The sequence below is a fragment of the Hyla sarda genome, chromosome 5, assembly GCF_029499605.1.
Source record: "Hyla sarda isolate aHylSar1 chromosome 5, aHylSar1.hap1, whole genome shotgun sequence".
In the NCBI taxonomy this organism is placed as follows: Eukaryota; Metazoa; Chordata; class Amphibia; order Anura; family Hylidae; genus Hyla; species Hyla sarda.
In genome coordinates, this window is record NC_079193.1 from 279,166,914 (window position 1) to 279,192,424 (window position 25,511).

The 25,511-nt window shown below is 40.8% G+C and overlaps 1 protein-coding gene across 2 annotated transcripts in view; it reads right to left on the bottom strand.

Annotated features, from left to right (window-relative positions):
- LOC130272687 (ras-related protein Rab-10-like) overlaps nt 1-25,511 on the bottom strand; it is a 44,889-nt gene that overhangs the window by 13,265 nt on the left and 6,113 nt on the right. The window contains exons 2-4 of one of the 2 annotated variants that reach the window (XM_056518543.1): nt 21,844-21,904; nt 9,274-9,412; nt 1,619-1,708 (exon numbers count right to left, since the gene is read on the bottom strand). In XM_056518543.1, coding sequence (XP_056374518.1) covers nt 1,619-1,708; nt 9,274-9,412; nt 21,844-21,904 — 290 coding nt within the window. The remainder of the gene's footprint in view (nt 1-1,618; nt 1,709-9,273; nt 9,413-21,843; nt 21,905-25,511) is intronic. The other variant, XM_056518544.1, reaches the window with a different exon arrangement.

A 25,511-nucleotide genomic window follows, 5' to 3' on the forward strand; every position in this document is an offset into this window, starting at 1 on the left:
TCGGGAAGGGGTTAACCGTAACCTTGCGTTGGAGAGATTATTTGCCCCGTGCCTGGCACAGTTGAGGCCGGCCTACCTCGGGTGGTGTACAGGTCAACCACGCCCTGGTGTCACGATAAGGTTAATTACACATTACCCTGTCCGACACCACATATAAATAGGGATAGGCATAAGGCTATCCTTCATATAAGATAGGAATAGGCATAAGGCTATCCTTCATATACGACTGGGCCGGGGACTATTAATAGTATTCAGAATATTGGGCAGATTAGATTGGCTGAATGCTTCTTATCTTCCGAAACATTTGAATTACACTGTGTTGCTGGATTATTTCTGTGCGGCTTCTTGACCTTTTATGAAATGCATTTTCTTGAACATGCCTTCTGCAAGTCAAGATGGCATTGCCTGTGATGCATTCTTTATGGCTTGGCTGTGCACACTGTGACTTTTGTGGGACACTGCAGCTCAAAAGTCTAAGGGATATATAATATAGTGTGCGTGAATAATACTGACCTCGACTCTGGCCACTACAGTGCTCTATAGTATGTCAGAAAGAACCAAGGCTCAAGGCAAACAATAAATAACTGCAGGATGAGACTGTACCTGCAGTAGCATTTGTGTGTGGTCTGAAACCAAGGAGCAAAAACTGCATTAACCTGATGTAATGTACGTAGGTCTGCTCAGGAGCTGTATATAGCAGTACTCTTTGAAAAGACTACTGAAGAAAAATTTATTATTTTTACTTTATTTCCATTAAAGGGGTATTCCAGTGGAATTTTTTTTTTATCAACTGGTGCAAGAAAGTTAAACAGATTTATATATTACTTCTATTAAAAAATCTTAATCCTTCCAGTTATTATCAGCTGCTGTATGCTCCACAGGAAGTTCTTTTCTTTTTGAATTTCCTTTCAGTCTGACCACAGTGCTCTCTGCTGACACCTCTGTCCATTTTAGGAACTGTCCAGAGTAGGAGCAAATCCCCATAGCAAACCTTTCCTGCTCTGGACAGTTCCTGATATGGACAGAGGTGTCAGCAGAGAGCACTGTGGTCAGACAGAAAGGAAAATCAACAAGAAAAAAACTTCCTGTGGAGCATACAGCAGCTGATAAGTACTGGAAGGAATAAGATTTTTAAATTGAAGTGATTTACAACTCTGTTTAACTTTCAGGCACCAGTTGAAAAAAATGTTTTCCAGGGGAGTACCCATTTAAAGAATGCAACCTGCACATACCCTTTACAAGGTTTAGTTTTAACACCAATAATAGTGTCTTGTAACATAGAAAATCCAAGACTGAAACATAGGAAAGCACAATGGTTTTCAGTGTATTTGTAACTCGCACAAAGACATTTCATTTTGTAGAGAGTAACAAATAAAGTTAATCTGTAATAAATAAGCTTTTAAAGTTTGAACCAGTGGATAAAACTTTAATACCTGAATTAAAATACATTTTTCAAACTTACAGCTTAAGAAAAAGGCGCAATCAATATTGCAGAATGAGAATTCCATTCTAAGCAACATTAGTTCTTAATGGCGGAGCTGCATGGTCAGGCACCTTACAGATGCAGTGTACCCGGCTAACTCAAATACTTTTCTATGCAGAGACAATCAATGCTTACCTTTTCCCCTCTTTCTTTCGAAACCTCACGTTCGTCTTCCCTGTCAGACTTATTTCCCAGGAGAACTACTTCTACTTCTTCACCAGCTTTCTGAATCACACAAGCAAATTGCAAAGAGACAGTGACTTTCTAAATGGATAGCTTTCTGGAAAGTACAAAGCACGCATCCATTGTACATGATAGACAGGCATATCAGAAGTCAGTAATATAAAGTCTCTCACATTTCTGCCTTTTTCTTCTATGCTAATTTCATCCAACATCGCCAATGACATGATGTCGGCTTCTGCCAAATCTGATTACTAGTAAGTAGAAGTAAATGAATAGGCAGGAGATTGAGATAAACACAATGATAACAGTGATAATGGCAAGGAACAGTAATGGTTTCTTTGATGTGTTAAATATATTGACAAAAAATCCAAAAATAAAGGATGCTTTAACAAACTGGGATCTGTTGCTGATATCACTGGGATCTGTTGCTGATATCACTGCGATCTGTTGCTGATATTATTGGGATCTGTTGCTGATATCACTGGGATCTGTTGCTGATATCACTGGGATCTGTTGCTGATATTACTGGAATCTGTTGCTGATATCACTGGGATCTGTTGCTGATATCACTGCGATCTGTTGCTGATATTATTGGGATCTGTTGCTAATATCACAGGGATCTGTTGCTGATATCACTGCGATCTGTTGCTGATATTATTGGGATCTGTTGCTAATATCACAGGGATCTGTTGCTGATATCACTGCGATCTGTTGCTGATATTATTGGGATCTGTTGCTAATATCACAGGGATCTGTTGCTGATATTACTGGGATCTGTTGCTGATATTACTGGCATCTGTTGCTGATATTACTGGAATCTGTTGCTGATATCACTGGGATTTGTTGCTGATATCACTGCGATCTGTTGCTGATATTATTGGGATCTGTTGCTAATATCACTGGGATCTGTTGCTGATATCACTGGGATCTGTTGCTGATATTACTGGGATCTGTTGCTGATATCACTGTGATCTGTTGCTGATAGTGGGATCTGTTGCTGATATTGGGATCTGTTGCTGATATCACTGGGATCTGTTGCTGATATTACTGGGATCTGTTGCTGATATTACTGGGATCTGTTGCTGATATCACTGGGATCTGTTGCTGATATTACTGGCATCTGTTGCTGATATTACTGGAATCTGTTGCTGATATCACTGGGATCTGTTGCTGATATCACTGCGATCTGTTGCTAATATTATTTAGATGTCTTGCTAATATCACAGGGATCTGTTGCTGATATCACTGGGATCTGTTGCTGATATTACTGGCATCTGTTGCTGACATTACTGGCATCTGCTGCTGATATTACTGGAATCTGTTGCTGATATCACTGGAATCTGTTGCTGATATCACTGGGATCTGTTGCTGATATTACTGCCATCTGTTGCTGATATTACTGGAATCTGTTGCTGATATCACTGCGATCTGTTGCTGATATTTTCTCTATCTTGATCATCTAATGATGGACTATAAAATAATGTAAAGGTCATCCTGTTGCTGATATCACTTGGATCTCTTGCTGATATCACTGCAATCTGTTGCTGATATTTTCTTTATCTTGATCATCTAATTATAAAATAATGTAATGGTCATCCTAGTATTGGCTATTCCTGTCAACCCTGGTTGCCATGAGGTCCATAACTATAAGGAGGGGGAAAGGTAGCAGTAACCTCTGCCCCATAAGAGGACACAAGTGTCATAAGTGACATATAACAGACATGGAGCCCTGGCACAGATTTTGTATTGGGACCCAGAAGCTACACTTTATGCTTTATATTGCAGAATTTAATACCAAAGCAGCAACCAAGCAGTGATTTATACACAGAGGCCAATGAGGTTCTGGGATAACACTTTGTTTCTAGGACTTTTTATTCTCTTATTCCAATGTCAGTAATTAACATCTGGACCAGTAGATGGAACTATGGAAAAAGGGGTGATGTGTGTGTGTGTGTGTGTATATATATATATATATATATATACATACAATTCCACTAGGCCATCATTACATGTCCTCAAGCATAATACAACAGCCAGGCATACATTGGGGTCAGTAACAGACTACCTTTTACAAACTCTATAAAGATATATTCCCATCTGAACATGACATACTGTATCTACAGGTAACTCAGTAAGAATGGAGACAGTGTAGCTTGCTGTGCTATGCTGTTTCCTCAACTTGCATGTGTGTGTAAGTACTGTGGATTTATAAATGCAATGTGCAATTCTATGTATGCAATGTGTACAGTGTTATAATGTGCATATAAGATGTACTTATGTATATATGTATACAACGTGTATAATCCAGGGTATGTTCACACGCCTGTAACTCACAGTGGGTTACCTTCTGCAGGAAATGCGCTACAAGTTAGGGTGCATTTACACCACGTTTTTGCAATACAGTTCCCATATCAGGTTTTTTATGAAAAACGGATTCCTCAAAAGCAGACTAAACTGTATCAAAATGTGTGTACATATTTTAACCCATATAAATAGACAGGTCTTTGTATAGTGATTTTTATTCAATAACAATATAGCAGTATTTGTAGTGGTCATGGTGTGGCATGATTAACCCCTTAAGGACCAGACCAATTTTATTTTAGCATTTCCGTTTTTTCCTCCTCACCTTCTAAAAATCATAACTCTTTTATATTTCCATCCACAGACCCATATGAGGGCTTGTTTTTTGCGTCACCAATTGTACTTTGTAATGACATCACAAATTTTACCATAAAATGTAGGGGAAATTGAAAAGAAAACCGCAATTTAGCAAATTTTGGAAGGTTTTGTTTTCATGCTGTACACTTTCCAGTTAAAATGACATGTTTTCTTTATTCTGTGGTTCAATACGATTAAAATTATACCCATGTTATATGATTTTCTATAATTGTACCGCTTAAAAAAAAATCTCAAACCATTTTAACAAAATTAGTATGTTTGAAAGAGCCCTATTTCGACCACCTATAACTTTCTCATTTTTCCGTATATGGGGTGGTATGAGGGCTCAATTTTTGTGCCATGATCTTTAGTTTTTATCAGTACCACCTTTGCTTAGGTTTTACTTTTTAAACATTTTTTATAATTTTTTTTGGGAATAAAATGTGACAAAAAAAATCAGCAATTTTGGACTTTAAATTTTTTTTTACATTTACGCCGTTCACTGTACGGGATAATTAACAATATATTTTAATAGTTCAGACTTTTACACACGCGGCAATACCAAATATGTGTATAAATTTTTTTTTAACGCTTTTTTGGGGGTAAAATGGGAAAAACGGATGTTTTACTTTTTCTATTGGGGGAGGGGATTTTTCAATTTTTTTCCCATAGGGGACTATTAATAGCAATCATTTGATTGCTAATACTGTTCAGTGCTATGCATAGGACATAGCATCGACCAGTATTATCGGCTATCTTCTGCTCTGGTCTGCTCGATTTCAGACCAGAGCAGAAGACCCCGGGAGACAGCTGGAGTCAGGTGAGGGGACCTCCGGCCGCCATGCTGGATGATCGGATCCCCGCGGCAGCGCTGCGGGCGATCCGATCATCCATTAAAAGTACCACACTGCCGCAGATGCCGTGATCTGTATTGATGACGGCATCTGAGGGGTTAATGGCGGACATCCACGGATGTCCGCCATTACCGGCGGGTCCCTGGCTGCTGATAGCAGCCGGTACCTGCCACGCGGTCATGGCGGCGGGTAAATGTACGTCATGGTGCGGTAAGTACCACGTCACCATGACGTACATTTACATCCATTGTCGTTAAGGGGTTAATTGTCCCTTATATAGTGGTGTTAATGGTGATACTGGTCTATGTATAGTGTTTTTTTGTTTTTGTTTTTTTTATTACAGAATGTTTTAGTCACTGCAGAAGTATTAGGTTGTCCCGGAGTTGAGGTATTATTTTATGTTTCTGAACCCGATATAATTCAGCGTGTGCCACAGGTAGCAAGGGTGAGGGGCCCAGACCTTGGGCCTTGTAAGGGGCCTCAAAATTTCTGATGGCACTCCTGCTGCTATCTGGGGGGGGGGGTCAACCTACTCAGAGCACCCACATAATGGACCACAAGGAACTGTCTACCTATTGGTGCGACCTAACTACCTAATGGGGAGATCTACCTAATGTTCCCCGAAACCCACTTATCTACCAACGGTATGTGGGAAACCAAGAGGGTATTATTACTGTTCAGGGCACTATGTAAGTCTTGAAAAAGTGCAGAGCCTAAAATGTTTTATCCCGTTAGTTTCTGTCGAGCTGGAAGAAATCCCCATGATGGTCTGGGGGCCAGATGGAGAAGAAAAAGGAAAGTGAGTAACAAGATGTTTCTGTTGGGGACGTTGGATATCTTGGTTTTTCCCAGGTCTAATGATCATGAATGCTGAGGAAACCTAAACTTGTACCCATCAATGCGAGGACTGCCGCACTGTATCTTATAATACTGTATGCTGAAAGCAGAAGTGACCTCAGATAGGGCAGCATGAACATAGTGACAGATTCCCCTTAAAAAAACTGAAGATAAATAAAGAAATTATATGTTCTGTAAAAGGAATTAAGAAAGATACTTAACTTTACATAATTACAATAATTAATTGTGTCACTAACAGTGATTCAGTCCTTGTATCGGTCATTGTGTCCTTGTCATTGTATTACTCTTATTGTAACACTGTCATTAAAGTTTTAAATCAACAACAACACTGTTATTCCCTTTGGTCTTAAGGACGCAGCCAGCTTCCTTTCATTTTTTCCTACGCGCTTTCTAAGAGACATACCTCTTTTATTTTTCCATCTTCAGACCCATATGAGGGCCAATTGTACTTTGTTATGACACCTTTCATTTTACCATTAATTTGTGGGGAAATTGAAAGAAAACTACAATTTAACAACTTTTGTAGGGTTTTATTTTTACGCAGTGCATTTTACTGAAAAACTGACATGTTCTCTTTATTCTGGGGATCAATATGATAAAAATGCTACCCATGTTTACACCTTTTCTAAACAAAATCAGTGGGGGTTATTTATCAATAATGGTCTTGGCTAGATAATTTTTGTTGTTTGTCTAGATGTTTTTTTTTTGTGGCGGTGCTGCTGCAAATTTATCATATTGTCGCGGTGACCATGATAAATTTTGTGCAGATCTGCACCCAGATCATTTTCTACCGCCACTTTCAGATCATGTCTACCCCTCTTTTGAGGAGCTTGTTTGACTATGTGTTTGACTTTATTTGTTGTAGTTTAAATTTTAAGGAAAATGTATGTCTAAAAGAAGGTCTGCAAAGAGAGTCTCACATTTGAATAGTGGTTTACCTTGCCGCAGGCCAGGAAAGAAAAATGTATTGTTCTAGAGACGGAGGTTTTAGTTGGACAGATATATATATATATATATATATATATATATATATATATATACAGTCCATATAAAGCAGCACATCCAGTTTGGGTGAGGTGGGTGCAGGCACAATTGAACCTCGGTGCTCTGGTTCCTCTTGATAGTTAAAGTATGACGGCAGCACACCAAAGTAGTGAATCAATAAAGTGTTATTTTATTCCAGGGATATAGAGACAACGTTTCAGCGGTCTCTCACCGCCATTTTCATGGCGGTGAAAATGGCGGTGAAAGACCGCTGAAACGTTGTCTCTATATCCCTGGAATAAAATAACACTTTATTGATTCACTACTTTGGTGTGCTGCCGTCATACTTTAACTATATATATATATATATATATATATATATTTTTTTTTTGTTATCATAACTTTGTCTGATATTTTTTTAAACTTGGGCACATGAAATTGTTAGATCTTGGCCAAAAATATATCTGATTGTTTCATATGGACAACTGCTTTACTTTTCATTTGCACGTTTTTTGAATTTTTTACTTCTTATGTCTTCAAAGGAAATCTGTCACTAGTGTCATCTGCACTAACCTGTCGGCACTGATGACAAAGGTACTCACCTTGTCCTGTTCCGTGGCGGGGATCTTCGGTAATTTCCTCCGTTCGCTCCAGTCCCAGCACCTGACTTGGGGCACGGGCGGAGCTAACTGACGTCACCGCTGCTGCGAGACCCTGCAAAGAGCAGCAGCGGCTTGGGGCCTGGGCAGAGCTTAGTGACGTCACTGCTGCTGCTCCCGGCTGGGTCGCGCTGAGAGAGAGCAGCAGCGGTGACATCGGTAAGCTCTGTCCCTGCCCCAAGCCAGGTGCCCGGAGCGGAGCTAACGGAGGAGATTACCGAAGATCCCCGCCACAGAACGGGACAAGGTGAGTACCATTGTCATCAGTGTCACCTGCACCGATAGGTTAGTCCAGGTGACACTGGTGACAAATTACCTTTCAACGTTCTTATTGTTTTTTTGTGCCAGTTGTGACAAACTTTGTTCAAAAATCTAAAACACGCAGATAATAAATTCTTGACCACTGCATCAGTCACTTTAAAAAATAGTCTAGCAACACCAAAAGGTCAAAATGACGGATTTTAGAACTTTGAAAAAAAATAAAAATAAAAAACCCGCAATTAGCACAAAAATAACAAAAATTTGCAAATGTAGACCAAAAAAAGCAATAGAACACAATGATAAATAACCCCCAGTATGTTTAAAATCACCCTATTCTGACCCCTATAACCTTCTAATTTTTCCGTATACAGTGCTGTATGAGGGCAAATTTTTTTGCGTCGTTATCTGTAGTTTATATTGGTTCCACTTTAGCACTTTTGCATATATGTGACTTTTTGATCACTTTTTATTTCATTTTTCTGAGATGTAATGTTACCAAAAAGCAGCAATTTTGGACTTTTATTTATTTTATTGTGTTTATGCCATTCACTGTACAGGATCATTAACATTATATTTTGATAGAACACTTATGCATGTGAAGATACCAAATATGTTTATTTTTTTTTACCATTTTTTTGGGGGGGGGGGGATAGGAAAAGGGGGTGGGAGGGGACTTAATTTTAGTTGGGCGAAGGGCTTATTCACATTTTTAAAAAGGTTTTTTTTTAACCAAATTTAAATTTTTTTTTGTCCCCAAAAATGATTTTTTATAGCGATCACTGGACTACTATTACGGTTTATTGTTATGCATAGACATAGCACTGATCAGTAATATCGGCAATCATCTTCTCTGGTCAGTCGGGACTAAGCTGGTAAATGGAACGCTGATGGCCATCTTGACTCATTGGACCCCCAAAATTCTGCTGCGGGTGGTACAATGAGCCCCCCGTGAGTCCCAATAATGCCGCAGATGCCGTGATCAGTATTTAATTATCAAAAAATGAGCATGTTCTTCCCAGAAGAGCCCATTAGTCAACAGAACTTTGAATTTAAGGGGTAAATTTTGGTTGAAAATTCAGCGCTGATTCCAGGCGGCGCAGAAACGTTGAGGAAATTACACAGAGAAATTCCTTGCGAATTTTCTTAGTGTCAACATACCCTAAAACATACATATAAATAAAAATAAACTATAAACTTGTTTATACATGCTTTATATTTCTGCTTTACAAAATTTCAGATCTTCTGAAGGATTTAAGCTGAGCTGTAGTTTGTGCTATTGGCAAAACAGATAATTGTCTGGGCCATGATTTAGAATATTTTCACTTTTTCTTACCATTTTAATGTCTTTCATCCATAAAGATGTATTTTCAAAAGAGATTGAATTAGTGATGTCATAAACAAGAATAAATCCATGAGCACCACGGAAGTAGCTGACACTTAGGGTATGGAACCTTTCTTGTCCTGCTGTGTCCCTGAAATAAATTCAGCCATGAATTATAGGAACATACAATGCAGACCACCTCCAATCCCTCCTCTGAAATCTATGAAATTCAGAACATCATCAGTTTATTTTTGTAATTCTAAATAATCCATTTCAAAGCAAACCTCTATTGAGTTTTTCTAACCACAGTGCTCTCTGCTGACACCTCTGTCTATGTCAGGAACTGTCTGGAGCTGGATAGGTTTGCTATGGGGATTTGCTCCTGCTCTGGACAGTTCCTGACATGGACAGAGGTGTCAGCAGAGAGCACTGTGGTCAAACAGAAAATAAATTCAAAAAGAACTTCCTGTGAAGCATGCAGCAGCTGATAAGTACTGGAAGCGTTGAGATTTTTTAATAGAAGTTATTTACGAATCTGTTTAACTGCCTAGCAACAGATGATTTAAATTTTTTTTTCCACTGGAGTACCCCTTTAAAGAATGCAGAGTATCTATAAAAGTAATAGTCAGCAAATAATGTCCTCATGCGAGTCACTACTGGAGAGACCCAATGCCATTCAGCAATAGCATAATAGATAATTCGACAATGTTGTATCTGCATTAATAAGCCAAGATCAGAGGATAGCTAATGGAAAATGATCAAATCCGGCTGATTCTTCAGCAACAACAGATCATCTGTATGAAGTATAAAGACACCAGCCCTTGTTCATACTAAACTAATGGCTTGTGAGTGAATCGGTAACACGGCAATAGGCTGCTCTGCCACCTTACTCATCTCACAGTTATAGGTCTACAGGATTTTTAGTTTGTTCAATGGCTTGACACTAATGCACCAATGATTTCCTAAATTACTTTTCTTGTTATTTGTAATTTTCCTGTGACCGCCAGTGGAGCCGCAGCCAAGCTCTGGTGCACAAGGTAAAGTTAAAGATATAGAGTAATCCAAGAAAAAGAAAAAGGCAGGACTTGTATTATTATGCCACATTTCTTTTATAGATGCCATATACCAACAGTTTTAAAGGAGTAGTCCGTCCCTAGACATCTTATCCCCTATCCAAAGGATAGGGGATAAGATGTTTGATTGTGCAGTACCCGGCGTTTTCTATGCAGTGCATGGACATCACGACCATGCCCCCTTGTTACGTCACACCACACCCCTAAATGCAAGTCTATGGGAGGGGTCGAGGCGGCCACCATGCCCCCTCAAATTGACTTGCATTGAGGGGGCGTGACATCACAACCCCCACTGCCTGCTCCAAGCGTTCGGAACAAAATGTTCCGAACGCTGGGGCAGCAGAGTACCCCTTTAAAAGTGGGACAGATGGGATCAAACTTTAACAAATTAACTTAAAGGGAATGTATTGCCTAGATTTCTATTACGGATGACAGCCAGATACTGAAATGTGTTATTTTTTTCTTATCTGTTTCTACTTTGTGATTGTAATTTTTTTATTGCATTTTTGTAATTATTACGGGGCCAAAACACAAAAAACACCCAGCTATGTCTGGGACCAATATATTAACAACTCACAATTGCCCAAATTTACAAAGACTTAGGGACAGACTACCTAAAACGTAACTTTTAGTGAACCAATCGTGAATAAAATTAAACCTGGTGATTAGTACTGTTAAAATTGACGTCCCTATACCCTGTGTATTCCTGTGGGACGCGATTAAAACAAGAAAAAGTTGCCCCCATCTACATGTTTTGGTGTCACCAGGAGGATAAATGGGGAAAACCACCTACCATGTGTCAGAATTAGGTATTTATAGACTAACCCCCTTGCATCATTGGTCGTTTTGAGGAACGGAATAATCATATGACTGCATCAATCCTTTGTCATAGAAACATCACCAACCTCCATCAACTGACCAATAATGTCTACCAGAAGTAACTGCCGTATCTTGTGAGGTCATCAGACTGTGACAGCGTCTAGTATCGCGGGATCTCACGAATCCTGCGCATGTCCATGGACTTAAACCTTTAGTCGCACCGCAAGCTCTATTGAAGATGTGCAGAGTTCCATCTATCTGTTTGCGGACATCGTGCGAGACTTTGAAAATTCCACGCATGCCACCAAACTTATATTCACAGGCGGCCAGCAATCTGCGTTCCATGCGCATGACAGCGGACTTTATCTTTGCGAGTGTGTATTCAATTAACTGCACATGCCAGAAAACTTAGTCTCTGGGATGTTCTCTCTCAATCTATTTCTCAATATTTCTTCAGTTACCCTATGTGTAGTATGGATTTAATGTGGGAAGTATGCTATCTCATTATATTTGCTATACTTCCTCAATAAATCCTTCACAGAAAAAGTATCAGAAATGTAGTATTTACTAATCAAAGTAATTAGAGTGTTGTTGTTATGAGGATTTCTTGCTATAGTCATATAGTAAAATTTTTTAAATCTATTAGGAGATAATGAAGTATATATCAGGAACTGTCAAATCTCACAGTATGTTCGCTTACAATCTATTAAGAAATAATGATGTATATATTGAGAATTGCAAATCTCACAATATATTCTTTTACATATGCCTTTAAAAATATTAGTATATTAAACCTAAATCATAAGGGGGGATAATTCCCAAGGGAAGTGCTCTAAAATATAGCTTTTAATAATCCATGATAAAATAACACCATTATCAACATATGTGATCCATTAAAAAGTTATTAAACAATATGGGCACCAAAAAAGTGCAACCCAATGTGTTTCCACTGTATATGACAGTTTCTTCAGGGGAATAGCATTGGTACAATGACTACAGCCCAATCATGGGCTAAATGCAATAGTCAGAGTCTATATTGTTCGTATGCAATATTAGCCGGATTTCAGATAAGCCCTAGTTAGTGGGCCATGAAATCCAAACAGGCAAAAATGCTACTGACAATATGGTGTGTAGTTCATAACTATATATTGAACTGAGTTATTATAGTTCACATCAACTTATTACTCAAGATAGTATATTAACAATACAATGTATAAAATTGTTTATGCCTATACCGGACTGGTTGGTATCCCACGGTGACCTGCCGTCAACTGGGAAATGTTTAGATGTCCGAGTAAATGGAGCAATGAGCGCTACCTACAGTGGTAGGGAGCCAGTAGCAAGCAGCGTGGCTCCCTACCACTGTAGGTAGCGCTCATTGCTCCATTTACTCGGACTTCTAAACGTTTCCCAGTTGACGGCAGGTCACCGTGGGATACCAACCAGTCCGGTATAGGCATAAAACATTTTATACATTGTATTGTTAATATACTATCTTTAGTAACAATTTGATGTGAACTATAATAACTCAGTTCAATATAATGTTATGAACTACACACCATATTGTCAGTAGCATTTTTGCCTGTTTGGATTTCATGGCCCACTAACTAGGGCTTATCTGAAATCCGGCAAATATTGCATACGAACAATATAGACTCTGACTATTGCATTTAGCCCATGATTGGGCTGTAGTCATTGTACCAATACTATTCCCCTGAAGAAACTGTCATATACAGTGGAAACGCATTGGGTTGCACTTTTTTGGTACTTTTTAATAGGTCACATATGTTGATAATGGTGTTATTTTATCATGGATTATTAAAAGTTATATTTTAGAGCATTTCCCTTGGGAATTATCCCCCCTTATGATTTTGGTCTCTATTGCTGGGAAGAGGATCATTGAGTACACACCTGCTTAACAGTTTTTAATTTATTCTCCTATAAATATTGGGGATATAGAGTTCTACATTTGTTACAAAAGAATTTGACACATAGGATGGAACTTAATGAGGTAGAGGTTTAACTACATCTCATAGGAAAGCGGCAAAAGAAAAACCCTCATTCAAGATAATTAATACATGTACTAGGGGGCAAAAAATATGGAGGACATCAAGTAAAGTGCATAAGTGTCACATGAAAAGTAATAGTCCAAGTCCCATACCAATATAGTGCCCTGTGCAAATAATATACAACCCCTAATGTAGACAGTAACTTACAGGTGCCAGTGCAAACGGCCAGTCACTCGCGTTTCCCCCGCCTCACCCTCCAACTCGTTTTGCTGACCTGCTTTGTCCAGGAGTGGTGAGGTGGGGGTGTGTGAGCGACTATTTATAGACCCTTGTATGAAATAATAACTTAAACGTGTGGCGTGTGTTACCGGCGCTCCGCGCGCACACACCAGAAGCGACCGCCGGGCGGAAGTGCGCAGCTGCCCCATCACAGAGGCCGCATCACTGCAGCATCTGGGAAGGGGCAGAGACACCTCCCCCAGGAACGTTACCGCCGGCAATACGCACGGAGCGCACCGCCACATGGAACCATCTTAGAGCAAAAAAGACTGGTAATGGCCACATAAGTATGAAGCACATCTCATCATTTATATACATAGATTTCTATACTAATGATTAGGTAGATACATGAGATAGTCAAATACCATATATGTTAGGGATCAACCACGTACAATTCATTTTTTATATATATTACAAATTCCCCAAATGAATTCATATTAAAAACACATTTTAATGCATATAAGAATAAATTAAATCTGAGACTTAGGCTTTAAGTCAGTGAATGGTGCTTCAAATGCTAAGTCTCAGATAATACCTACGTTCTCTCAATACAATAATATCAAGACATTTGTCAAACTTGTCACCTCGGAAATAGAAAAAATAAAGGCGGATAGTCGCGTGATTAATTCTAATTTGTCCCCAGAGGAACAGGGTGCTTTGGAGACTTTGAGGTCTGACTATATCTCCATGGTATCTGTTTTATTGTCAGATACAGCAAAATACGAGAAACTCTCTTCTGATCCTACTAATCAATATCTAGGGGAGTAGAAGGGCTTGCTAAATATGCCAAAGAAAAACAATTAATGTCTAATAATAAATTCAAATATATGTACAATGCACATCCCACAACGGCAAACTTTTATGCCCTTCCAAAAATGCACAAACCCTGTATGAGGACGACCGATCATCACGGGCAACAACTGCTTGACAGAGGGGGCTAGCATTTACGTAGACAAAGCATTGGCGTCATTTGTGTCGTCTTTGCCATCATACTTATGTGATAAAAAGATACCTTGCTAAAATTACAAGACATTACAGTTACAGAAATAACCTCCCTAGCATCCCTTGATGTTGAGTCTTGTTGAATCTGTACATGAGTTTGCTAGTCACATTTTATTTTGGGGTAGGTATATCGATGATGTCCTTCTTCTTTGGGATGAAGATAAGGCACTTTTTGATTATCTTGTTTGTCTCTTAAACACTTTATAATATAGGGATGCTTTTCACTTCTGAATTTGGAGGCAACTCTATTAACTTTCTGGATCTGAACATTTTTATAGACTAATCAGGGGCATTTCAAACTAAAATTTACAGAAAACCAACTTCTACCAATGCCCTCTTACACCGGCAAAGCTGGCATCCTAATACTCTTAAAAGCAGCATTCCAGTGGGACAATATTTATGCGCACGGCGAAACTGTTCTACTGAGGGACAGTTTGACATGGAATGTAAAGATCTATTCCGAAGATTCAAACAATGGGACTATACGAGAAGACATCTGAAAAAGGCTTATCATACAGCAAATAAAAGTGATAGAAGGATATTACTTCTAAACGCAAGAACACCAGAAGAATCCAAAATTATCCTCTGTATAGGGACTTACGATGGGTATACTCATCAAGTCATAGGAATTTTACATAGATATTGGCATCTACTGACTATGGATAAGGATCTGTCTGCGGTTTTGAGGTCCAAACCAAACATCACATATCGGAGACGACAGAATATGAGGGACTATTTAGTCCATAGCCATCTGGACAAGGAAGAGAGTGAAACATCTTGGCTACCCAATAGACCCACTGGATCTTTTCCATGTGGGCATTGTGTTTCCTGCCCCACTGTTATAAAAAAAAAAGTAATTTACAAATCCAATTGATGCGCGAACGTATGACATTTGCCAATTCATAAACTGTACAGTAACACTAAAGATATTATATATATTGCCATCTGTGACTGTCCAAAAGTCTATGGGGGAGATTTATCAACACCTATCCAGAAGTAAAGTTGCTGAGTTGCCCATAGCAGACAATCAGATTGCTTCTTTCATTTTTGAAAAGGCCTGTGAAAAATGAAAAAAGCAATCTGATTGGTTGCTATGGTCAACTCAGCAACTTTACCTCTGGACAGGCTTTGATAAATCTCCCCCTATGTGAGTAAAACCACTCAACCCTTTAAACAACAAATATCACAACATCTCAGCCCAATCCGAACAAAAACTGACACTCCGGTATCACGCCACATGCATCTGGTACATAACGGTGATCTTAAAGCTCTCCCTTTTTTTGGGATTATGCCAACTGAAACTGGGTCCCAGAAAGGGCAATATAGATACCCTTCTTTTGAAAGAAGAAGCAAGTTGGATTCATCGTATTTAATGTATGGCTCCTTCAGATTTGAGGAGTTTTCTTTCGCCGCTTTCCTATGAGATGTAGTTAAAGTGGTACTCCAGTGGAAAACATATATATATATATTTTTTAAATCAACTGGTGCCAGAAAGTTAAAAAGATTTGTAAATGAGGAAAAAGAAAAATATGTGGGCAGTTCACAACCAAGAAAGTCCGAGGTGTGTGTGGTTAAAAAGGTCGATCTCCACAGACCAAATGTGGGATAAAAAAGAATAAAAATAATTTAACCACTCCTCAAGGACTTCACCAAACAATATGGTACACAATGATAAATGGAAACAGATTGTATGAAACAAATATAAAGGTTTATTACACAATCATAAAACAGTTGTTCATAGATAAAATGTGCATATGACCAGAAAAATGAAAGAAATCAAAATAATTGTAATTAAAATATTGCACTATTGGACCATATAATTACCATTGGGCCCTAATGGTAAAAATTATACACTGCTATTCAAAAATTCATGCACTTATGCAAGTGCATAAGTAAGTGTGTTAATTCTTTAGGTGTTTCACAGGAATAACAGCAAAATAAAGGAGAAAATTCAAAATCTTCATTTTTTACATTTGCATGTTCTTGTAGACCCAGTTTTTGAATTTTTACAAGAGGTAAAAGGAGACAAATCCTCTCAAAATTTGGAACCCAATTTCTCTCGAGTAAGAAAATACCTCATATGTGTATGTCAAGTGTTCGGCGGACACAGTAGAGGGCTCAGAAGGGAAGGAGCGACAATGGGATTTTGGAGAGTGAGTTTTTCTGAAATTTTTTCCCCCCCAAATTTACTATTTTTAGAAAGGGTAATGGGAGAAAATGCCCCCCAAAATTTGTAACCCCATCTCTTCTGAGTATGGAAATACCCCATGTTAGGACGTAAAATGCTCTGCGGGCGAACTACAATGCTCAGAAGAGGAGGAGCACCATTGAGCTTTTGGAAAGGGAATTTGTTTAGAATGGAAGTCAGGGGCCATGTGCGTTTACAAAGCCCCCCGTGGTGCCAGGACAGTGCAGTGGACCCCCCCCCCCCCCACATGTGACCCCATTTTGGAAACTACACCCCTCACAGAATTTAATAAGGGGTGCAGTGAGTATTAACACTCCACTGGCGTTTGACAGATCTTTGGAACAGTGGGCTGAGCAAATAAAAATTTACATTTTTCATTTTCACGGACCATTGTTCCAAAAATCTGTCAGACACCTGTGGGGGGTAAATGCTCACTGTGCCCCTTATTACATTACGTCAGGGGTGTAGTTTCCAAAATGGGGTCACATGTGAGAGGGGTCCATTGTTCTGGCACTATGGGGGCTTTGTAAACACACGTGGCCTTCAATTCCGAGCAGAGCACTTCACATCCACATATGGGGTATTTATATACTCAAGAGAAATAGGGTTACAAATTTTGGGGGGCTTTTTTCCTATTTTCCCTTGTGAAAATGAAAAATTTAGGGTAACACCAGCATTTTAGTGAAACTGATTTTAATTTTTTTATTTTCCCATCCAACTTTAATGAAAATTCGTGAAACACCTGTGGGGTGTTAAAGTTCACTATACCCCTTGTTACGCTCCATGAGGGGTGTAGTTTCCAAAATGGGGTCACATGTGGGTATTTATTTTTTGGCGTTTATTTCAGAACCGCTGTAAAATCAGCCACCCCTGTGCAAATCACCAATTTAGGCCTCAAATGTACATGGCGCTCTCACTCCTGAGCCTTGTTATGCGTCCGCAGAGCATTTTAAACCCACATATGGGGTATTTCCGTAAAGGGCAACACCAGCATGTTAGTGTAAAATGTATTTATTTTTTACACTAACAGGCTGGTGTAGACCCCAACTTTTCCTTTTCATAAGGGGTAAAAGGAGAAAAAGTCCCCCCCAAAATGTTAGTGCAATTTCTCCCGAGTACGGAAATACCCCATATGTGGCACTAAACTGTTTCGCTGAAATACGACAGGGCTCCGAAGTGAGAGAGCGCCATGCGAATTTGAGTGATTGCTTAGGGGTGGACATAGGGGTATTCTACACCAGTGATTCCCAAACAGGGTGCCTCCAGCTGTTGCTAAACTCCCAGCATGCCTGGACAGTCAGTGGCTGTCTGGAAAAGCTGGGAATTGTTGTTTTGCCACAACTGGAGGCTCCGTTTTGGAAACACTGCTGTGCAATACGTTTTTCATTTTTATTGTGGGGACAGTGTAAGGGGGTGTGTATGTTGTGTTTTACCCTTTATTATGTGTTAGTGTAGTGTAGTGTTTTTAGGGTACATTCGCACAGGTGGAGGTTTACAGTGAGCTTACCGCTAGGAGTATGCGCTGCGGTGAAAAATTTGCCGCAGCTCATACTTGAAGCAGGAAACTTACTGTAAACCTGCCCGTGTGAATGTACCTGTACATTCCCATGGGGGGCAAACCTCCAGCTGACAGACCGTGCATGCTGGGAGTTGTACTTTTGCAACAGCTGGAGGCACACTGGTTGGAAAACCTTCAGTTAGGTTCTGTTACCTAACTCAGTATTTTCCAACTAGTTTGCCTCCAGCTGTTGCAAAACTGCAACTCTCAGCATGTACTGATCGCCGAAGTGCATGCTGGGAGATGTAGTTATGCAACAGCTGGAGGTTACGCAACTACAACTCCCAGCATGGCGACACAGCTGTTTACTGTTTGGGCATGCTATGATTTGCAGTTTTGCAACATCTGGAGGGCTACAGTTTAGAAACCACTGCACAGTGATCTCCAAACTGTGACCCTCCAGCTGTTGCAAAACTGCACATCCCAGCATGCCCAGACAGCAAACTGCTATGTGGGCATGCTGGGAGTTGTAGTGTTGCAAGATATAGAGGGCCACAGTTCACTGCACAGTGATATCCAAACTGTAGCCCTGCAGCTGTTGCAAAACTACAAATCTCAGCATGGTAGGTGTCTGGGCATGCTGGGAGTTGTAGTTTTGCAACATCTGGAGGGTAACAGTGTAGAGACCACTGTATAGTGGTCTCAGACTGAAGCCCTTTAGATGTTGCTAGGCAACTTACCGGCTTCCGTCGGATCCATGGAGCCAACTGCATGACATCGCCGCCCGCCGATCTCCGACAACGATTGTCGCCCGCAGAGTAAGTGGAGTTCGGCGCCGGTCCTCTGTCGTTTCCCCGTTCTGCTCGGCCTATTGTGGGTGGGCAGAACAGGGAAAACGAAAGCTTCTAGACGCCCAATAGCAGGGATAGGAGTGGTGGCACCCCTGCTACCTCACTCCTATCCCTTCAGGGGGATCGTAGGTGTCTTAGACAACCGCGATCCCCCTTATATTCCGGGTCACCATAGACTCGTAATGACCCGTAATCTCGCAAATAGCAAGTGTGAATTCACTTTCGATTTGCGCCGATCGCCGACATGGGGGGGGGGGGTCTGATCACCCCCCCCCTGGGCATTTAGAGGCCAATTAGAGGGTCGGGGGGAATATTTTTTTTAACTTTCTTTTCACTTTTTTTTTTTTTAAACCTCCTACCTGTCCCTTTAATGTAAACTCACCCTGCACTAATGGACAATTCTTCAGCTCTGAGGGGCTCAGATCTCGGCAGAGGGGGGGTTCCCTGGCTCTCTCTCACAGCTCTACACCCCCGATCACCAAGTATTTCCAGGTCATCGGGTCACACGTGACCCATAATACCGGAATCGCCGCAGACAGCCGGTGTGTCTCAGGACCCCCCTGGGCATTTGATTTCAGCAGGCATCCCAGTCCGGTTCCCGCCCAGTGCGGCGGGGACTGGAATTCCCATGGGCGTACAGGTACACCCTTGGTCCTTAAGTACCAGCAAGCAAGGCCGTACCCATACGCCTGTGGTCCTTAAGGGGTTAAATCCATGCTACATATAGAGTAACTGAAGTATTGAGAAATAGAGTGAGAGAGAACGTCCCATGGACTAAGTTTTCTAACATGCGCATTTAATTGAATACACACTCACAAAGATAAAGTCCGCTGTCATGCGCATGAAATGCAGATGGCTGGCCGTCTGTGAATATAAGTTCATGGCAGATTTCCAGAGTCTCGTGCGATGTCCACGAACAGATAGACGGAACCCTGCGCATGCTCAATAGAGCCTTAGAGCCCCGGTCTTTCTACCTTGGGGCAATTGTGAGTTATTATGGGGCCTGTTATTTTATCTGAGCTGCTTTTAACAGCATTTGGTGATATGCTTTATGTCCCATGGACATAGACAACAATAGCCAGAAGCTGTCCCATTCACATGAATGTGAAAGATGTCTGGGCGTGCTTTATGACCTTTGAAGAGGTCATTCCAAAGGGCAGGGGAAGGCTGAGCTCTTAGCTTTAGCTATTGTGAAGATCCTATCTTATCTATATACAGGTGTAACTGTAATGTTGTACACTATCTGGCAGCCTCCCCCTTATCATCACAGACAGAACAAAAAGTCTCAGCTTAATTTCAGGCCTAGTGGTGAAAATGAAAACTGCAAGATTTCAGGATTGTTTTGAAATATAGATAGTAAAATGGGAAACTAGAAAAAAAAAACATCACAAAGCATTGCTATTAAAGGGGTACTCCGGTGAAAAACTTTTTTTTTTTTAAATCAACTGGTGCCAGAAAGTTAAACAGATTTGTAAATTACTTCTATTAAAAAATCTTAATCCTTCCTGTACTTATTAGCTGCTGAATACTACAGTGAAAATTCTTTTCCGTTTGAAACACAGAGCTGTCTGCTGACATCTCTGTCCATTTTAGGAACTGTCCAGGGTAAAAGGAAATCCCCATATCAAACATATGCTGTTCTGAACAGTTCATAAAATGGACAGAGATGTCAGCAGAGAGCACTGTGCTCGTGATGTCAGCACAGTTCTGTGTTTCAAAAAGAAAAGAATTTCCTCTGTAGTATTCAGCAGCTATTAAGTACAGGAAGGATTAAGATTTTTTAATAGAAGTAATTTACAAATCTGTTTAACTTTCTGGCACCAGTTCATTTTAAAAAAAAAGTTGTTCACCGGAGTACCCCTTTAATTACATTTAAAAAGAAGTAATCTTGGATTAGATAAAAAGGGACAGCACAGTATGTGTCCATTGGTTGTAGCAGCACTATTTGAGGTTAGCCAAACACATAAAATAACTGTTGGCCTAGGAATCATTTCTCTGACAGCTATCGCTACTGATCCATTGGCCGAACATGCATGTGCTCTTAAAGGAGAAAGGGCATAAAACTGCTGCTATACGGTAACTGACAGATGTCTGGCAGCAGCTTATCTTCCCAAGAATAAAAAGATCATCCAGTTGAAATGCAAAATCTCTGGTCTTTATTTCCCATGCCATATGCTATTGAGATAGAATCAAGAGGACTCCCATACACTTTAGATGATCAGCGGATCCTGCTGAAATTATTGGGTTTGGCCGATCCTTCTCTAATGTGTATGTCACAGAAATATGTCAAAAATTTTGATCAGTCAGGGTCTCAGTGCTTATAGACTTATAAAAGGGCCGGCCACAGAAGCTGGATGTAGATCATAGTGAGTCAGGGAGTGAAGTGCTAAGGTTTCAGTACTGATAGCCTATAATGGGGCTGGTCACAGAAGCTGGATGTAGATCATAGTGAGTCAGGGAGTGAAGTGCTAAGGTTTCAGTACTGATAGCCTATAATGGGGCTGGTCACAGAAGCTGGATGTAGATCATAGTGAGTCAGGGAGTGAAGTGCTAAGGTTTCAGTACTGATAGCCTATAATGGGGCTGATCACAGAAGCTGGATGTAGATCACAGTGAGTCAGGGAGAGAAGTGCTAAGGTTTCAGTACTGATAGCCTATAATGGGGCTTATCACAGAAGCTGGATGTAGATCACAGTGAGTCAAGGAGTGAAGTGCTGAGGTCTTGGCACGGAGACCCAGACCAATCGAAACTTTTGACATGTCTCTGTGACATGTGATGTGACTCATTAGAAAAGGTTTTTTTTTATGACAGGAGCTAAAAGAAATTGCTGGTAGTATTAGGTTACATACTGTATATGCTTACCAGATCTGAAGCTTTAATGGAATGTCATCAAATAGGATGGTCTTTGTCTTAAAATCAATGCCTAGAATAGAAAATCATAGTGAGAATTCTTCAAAAGGATACAGCATTCTGTATAGGAATGTACTTCCCTGGCTGCAAGACATGTAAAGTTTACACTCTTCCTAACAGTACAAATGGTCCAAAAGCACTCGAAATTCAGAGATAGTTCATCCTGTGTCTATTGTGGAATAAAGGATCTACTGGCACTCTCCTGCCAGGGTACATTGTGGTTCCACACGACAATTCAGCGTTTATAAATGCAGAATTGCCTGCAAATTGAGGTGTCCCGGCCTTAAAGGGCTTTTCCACAACGGATAGGCAATAAGGATAGGATAGGCAATAAATGTCTTATCAATGGGAACACCACCGTTTACTAGAAAGGGGGTCATGTGTTTCCAATTCCTTGTCACCATATAATGGCAGTAAAGAGAAGTTTAAATGGAGTGATGGTCGAGCCTGTGCACTACTGATCCATTCAACGGCTATGTGGCTGATGGAAGCAACAGAATACAGCAGTTAACCTTTTCGAAGAGATCCCAGTAATTAGTGACAGATTCCAATGACCTATTATGTGACTTCTAAGGTTTCCAATGGGATCTTGGTATTTTAACTTCAGACTAATGTATTCAAGTAATCAAAATCTCTTGAACACAGACTATAATGTTAATTGTAATGGCACTGTCCAAGGCCATATAAGTGTCTATGTGTGTGAATATCGTAAGAAAGCAGCTAGTAAAATCGTGGATAAGAGGTATTGGTCACTAAGGCTTCTTGCCACAATGACATATAACTGGAGTTTTGGTCCGGGCTTTGGGAGTGACTGAAGGTTCTGGTCATAAAATCACTTCCATACTCCAGTTCTCTGGTGTGCTGCAGTCCTGATCTCACCAGTGTGGGAGCACAACCAGAAGGCAGCATTAAAGGGATAGTCAAGCGCTTAGACATCTTATCCCCTATCCAAAGGATAGGGGATAAGATGCCTGATCGCGGGGGTCCTGCCGCTGGGGACCCCCGTGATATTGCACACAGCACCCCAGTTAAAATCAGTCCCCAGAGCATGTTCGCTCCGGATCTGATTACCGGCGACCACGGGGCAGGCGGCGTGTGACATCACGCTCCGCCCCTCAATGCAAGCCTATGGGAGAGGGCGTGACAGCTTTACTACAAGAGATGACCAAGCTATGTTTACACGGTAGAATTTCTGCCCGAAATTCTGCATGAAAATTCTGCAGAAATGAATTGCCCATTGTGATACTGTGGCAAGGAAAGGGTGTATTTCCTTGGTTCACCCTGGAGAGGCCTCCACCTGTGACCCAATTAATGAGGTAGCAGAAAAGGAAAGTGTCTTTAAAAAGAAGAGAGACACATTAGTTGTGGCTCTCCCTAGAAGACAGCAAGCTGGCTGTAGGGGAGAGGCCGGGATCCTGCTGAGGAACACACAGCCTGTGAGTGGACCCAAAGTGTGGCGTGAACAGTGAGTAGAAGGTTGCAGAAGGCATAAGTTTAACTGGCCGAGAGAGGCTCACCAGTTGTTAGTCAGGGCATGCTGATTTCTTTAGAGACTAGATGGTCTAGGGTTTTCTTTGTTTCTGTTTTATATTTATTTTTCCTGCAACCTGTCTAATAAAGCTGGTGAGGTGCCAAACTTACATAAAGAACTGTTGTTGCCAGTTTATTGAGAGGAAACGTGTCCTGTGGCGGTGTCAAGGACGACCCCAGAGCTATCCCCAGGGAGAAATCCTTACACCATTTACTTCAATGGAATTCCTGCAGCGGAAATTATGAACATAGTCAATAGCCACCTGGAGTTTGCAAAAAAAAGTACATAAAATACACTTGGATTGTGAGAAACAAGATTCTCTGGCCTAATGAAACCAAGATTTTTGCCTCATGATGTCACATGCCCCCCTCATGATGTCACACCCGCCCCTTAATGCAAGTCTATGGGAGGAGGCGTGACGGCTGTCACACCCCCTCCCATAGACTTGCATTGAGGGGGCGGGGCGTAACATCATGAGGCGGCGGGGCTATGAAGTCATGAGCTCCCGGCGCCGGCTCCAGCGTTCGGAACAGTTTGTTCCAAACGCGGAGCAGCAGAGTACCCCTTTAATAATATATTACAATGTGACTTTTATTTTTGTTTTAATATTCATGAAATTTTTTTTTCCAACTTTGAGAACTAAATATAAAACCGAAATCCCACCTTGGCCACACAAAGTACTTGCGGCATGCACAATGGCTGGTAACTCCCTCACCCATCTGAAGAGCTCAATTAAACATTTTAAGACTCTTAAAATAAAGATTTTTCGCTTTGGCTTTCTGCCTGGACTTTAAGGTATTAGAAGAATGCAAGAATGTCCCCCTGACAAGTTTATCCTGTTTAACATCCAATATGTTCGGCTTCCAATACTATACACTTTGTTGTTTGCTTTAGCTAGTGTTGTCTGGACAGTTTTGTTTATTCATCTTTACATTCTTCCCTGTGTGACACTCCACTCCCTGAGCAGAACTGCAGATTGCGTCTCTTATGTCCATACGTTCTACATGTGCAAATTCGTCATTTTTAAGGTGAAAGTATGCTTTTTACTATAATGTCACTAAAATGGTGTCTTGTAGTACATTGCTTATAAGAGAATGGTGTTCACTTGTGCAGGTTGTGATCTATTAAAGGGGTATTCCGCCCCTAGACATCTTATCCCCTATCCCTATCCCCGCTGCTGGGGACCCCGGGGATCTACCATGCAGCACCCATCTTTAGCGGCTTCCAGAACCGCTGGAGGTCCTGAGGCAGAGTCCATCTCGACCACGAGTAAAGAGCATAGTGACGTCACGGCTCTGCCCCCGTGTCACGTCACGCTCCGCCCCCTCAATGCAAGTCTATTGGTGTCACGCCCCCTCCCATAGGCTTGCACTGAGGGAGCAGAGCGTGATGTCACACAGGGGCGGAGCCGTGACATCACTATGCTGCATCCCCATGATCGCCAGTAATCAGACCCGGAGCGAACACGCTCCGGGGACTGATTCTAACGGGGTGCGGTGTGAAAGATCACGGGGGTCTCAGGCATCTTATCCCCTATCCTTTGGGAGTACCCCTTTATTAGACCTTCCATCGAGGACTGATAGATCTCCATGTACCATCACCATATCGTTCCGCTTCTTAAAGGGGTACTCCGGGGGAAAACATTTTTTTTTTTTAAATCAAGTGGTGCCAGAAAGTTTAACAGATTTGTAAATGACTTCTATTAAAAAATAACAGCTGTATGCTACAGAGGAAATTCTTTTCTTTTTGAATTTCTTTTTTGACTAGTCCACAGTGCTCTCTGCCGACACCTCTGTCCGTGTCAGGGACTGTCCAGAACAGCATAGGTTTGTAATGGGGATTTTCTCCTGCTCTGAACAGTTCCTGATATGGGCATCAGGTGTCAGCAGAGAGCACTGTGGACAAGACAAAAAAGAAATTCAAAAAGAAAAGAATTTCCTCTGAAGCATACAGCTGCTAAAAAGTACTGGAAGGGTAAAGATTTTTTTTAATAGAAGCTATTTACAAATCTGTATAACTTTCTGGCACCAGTTTATTAAAAAAAAAAAAAAAAATGTTTTCCACCGGAGTACCCCTTTAACAAGTTTAG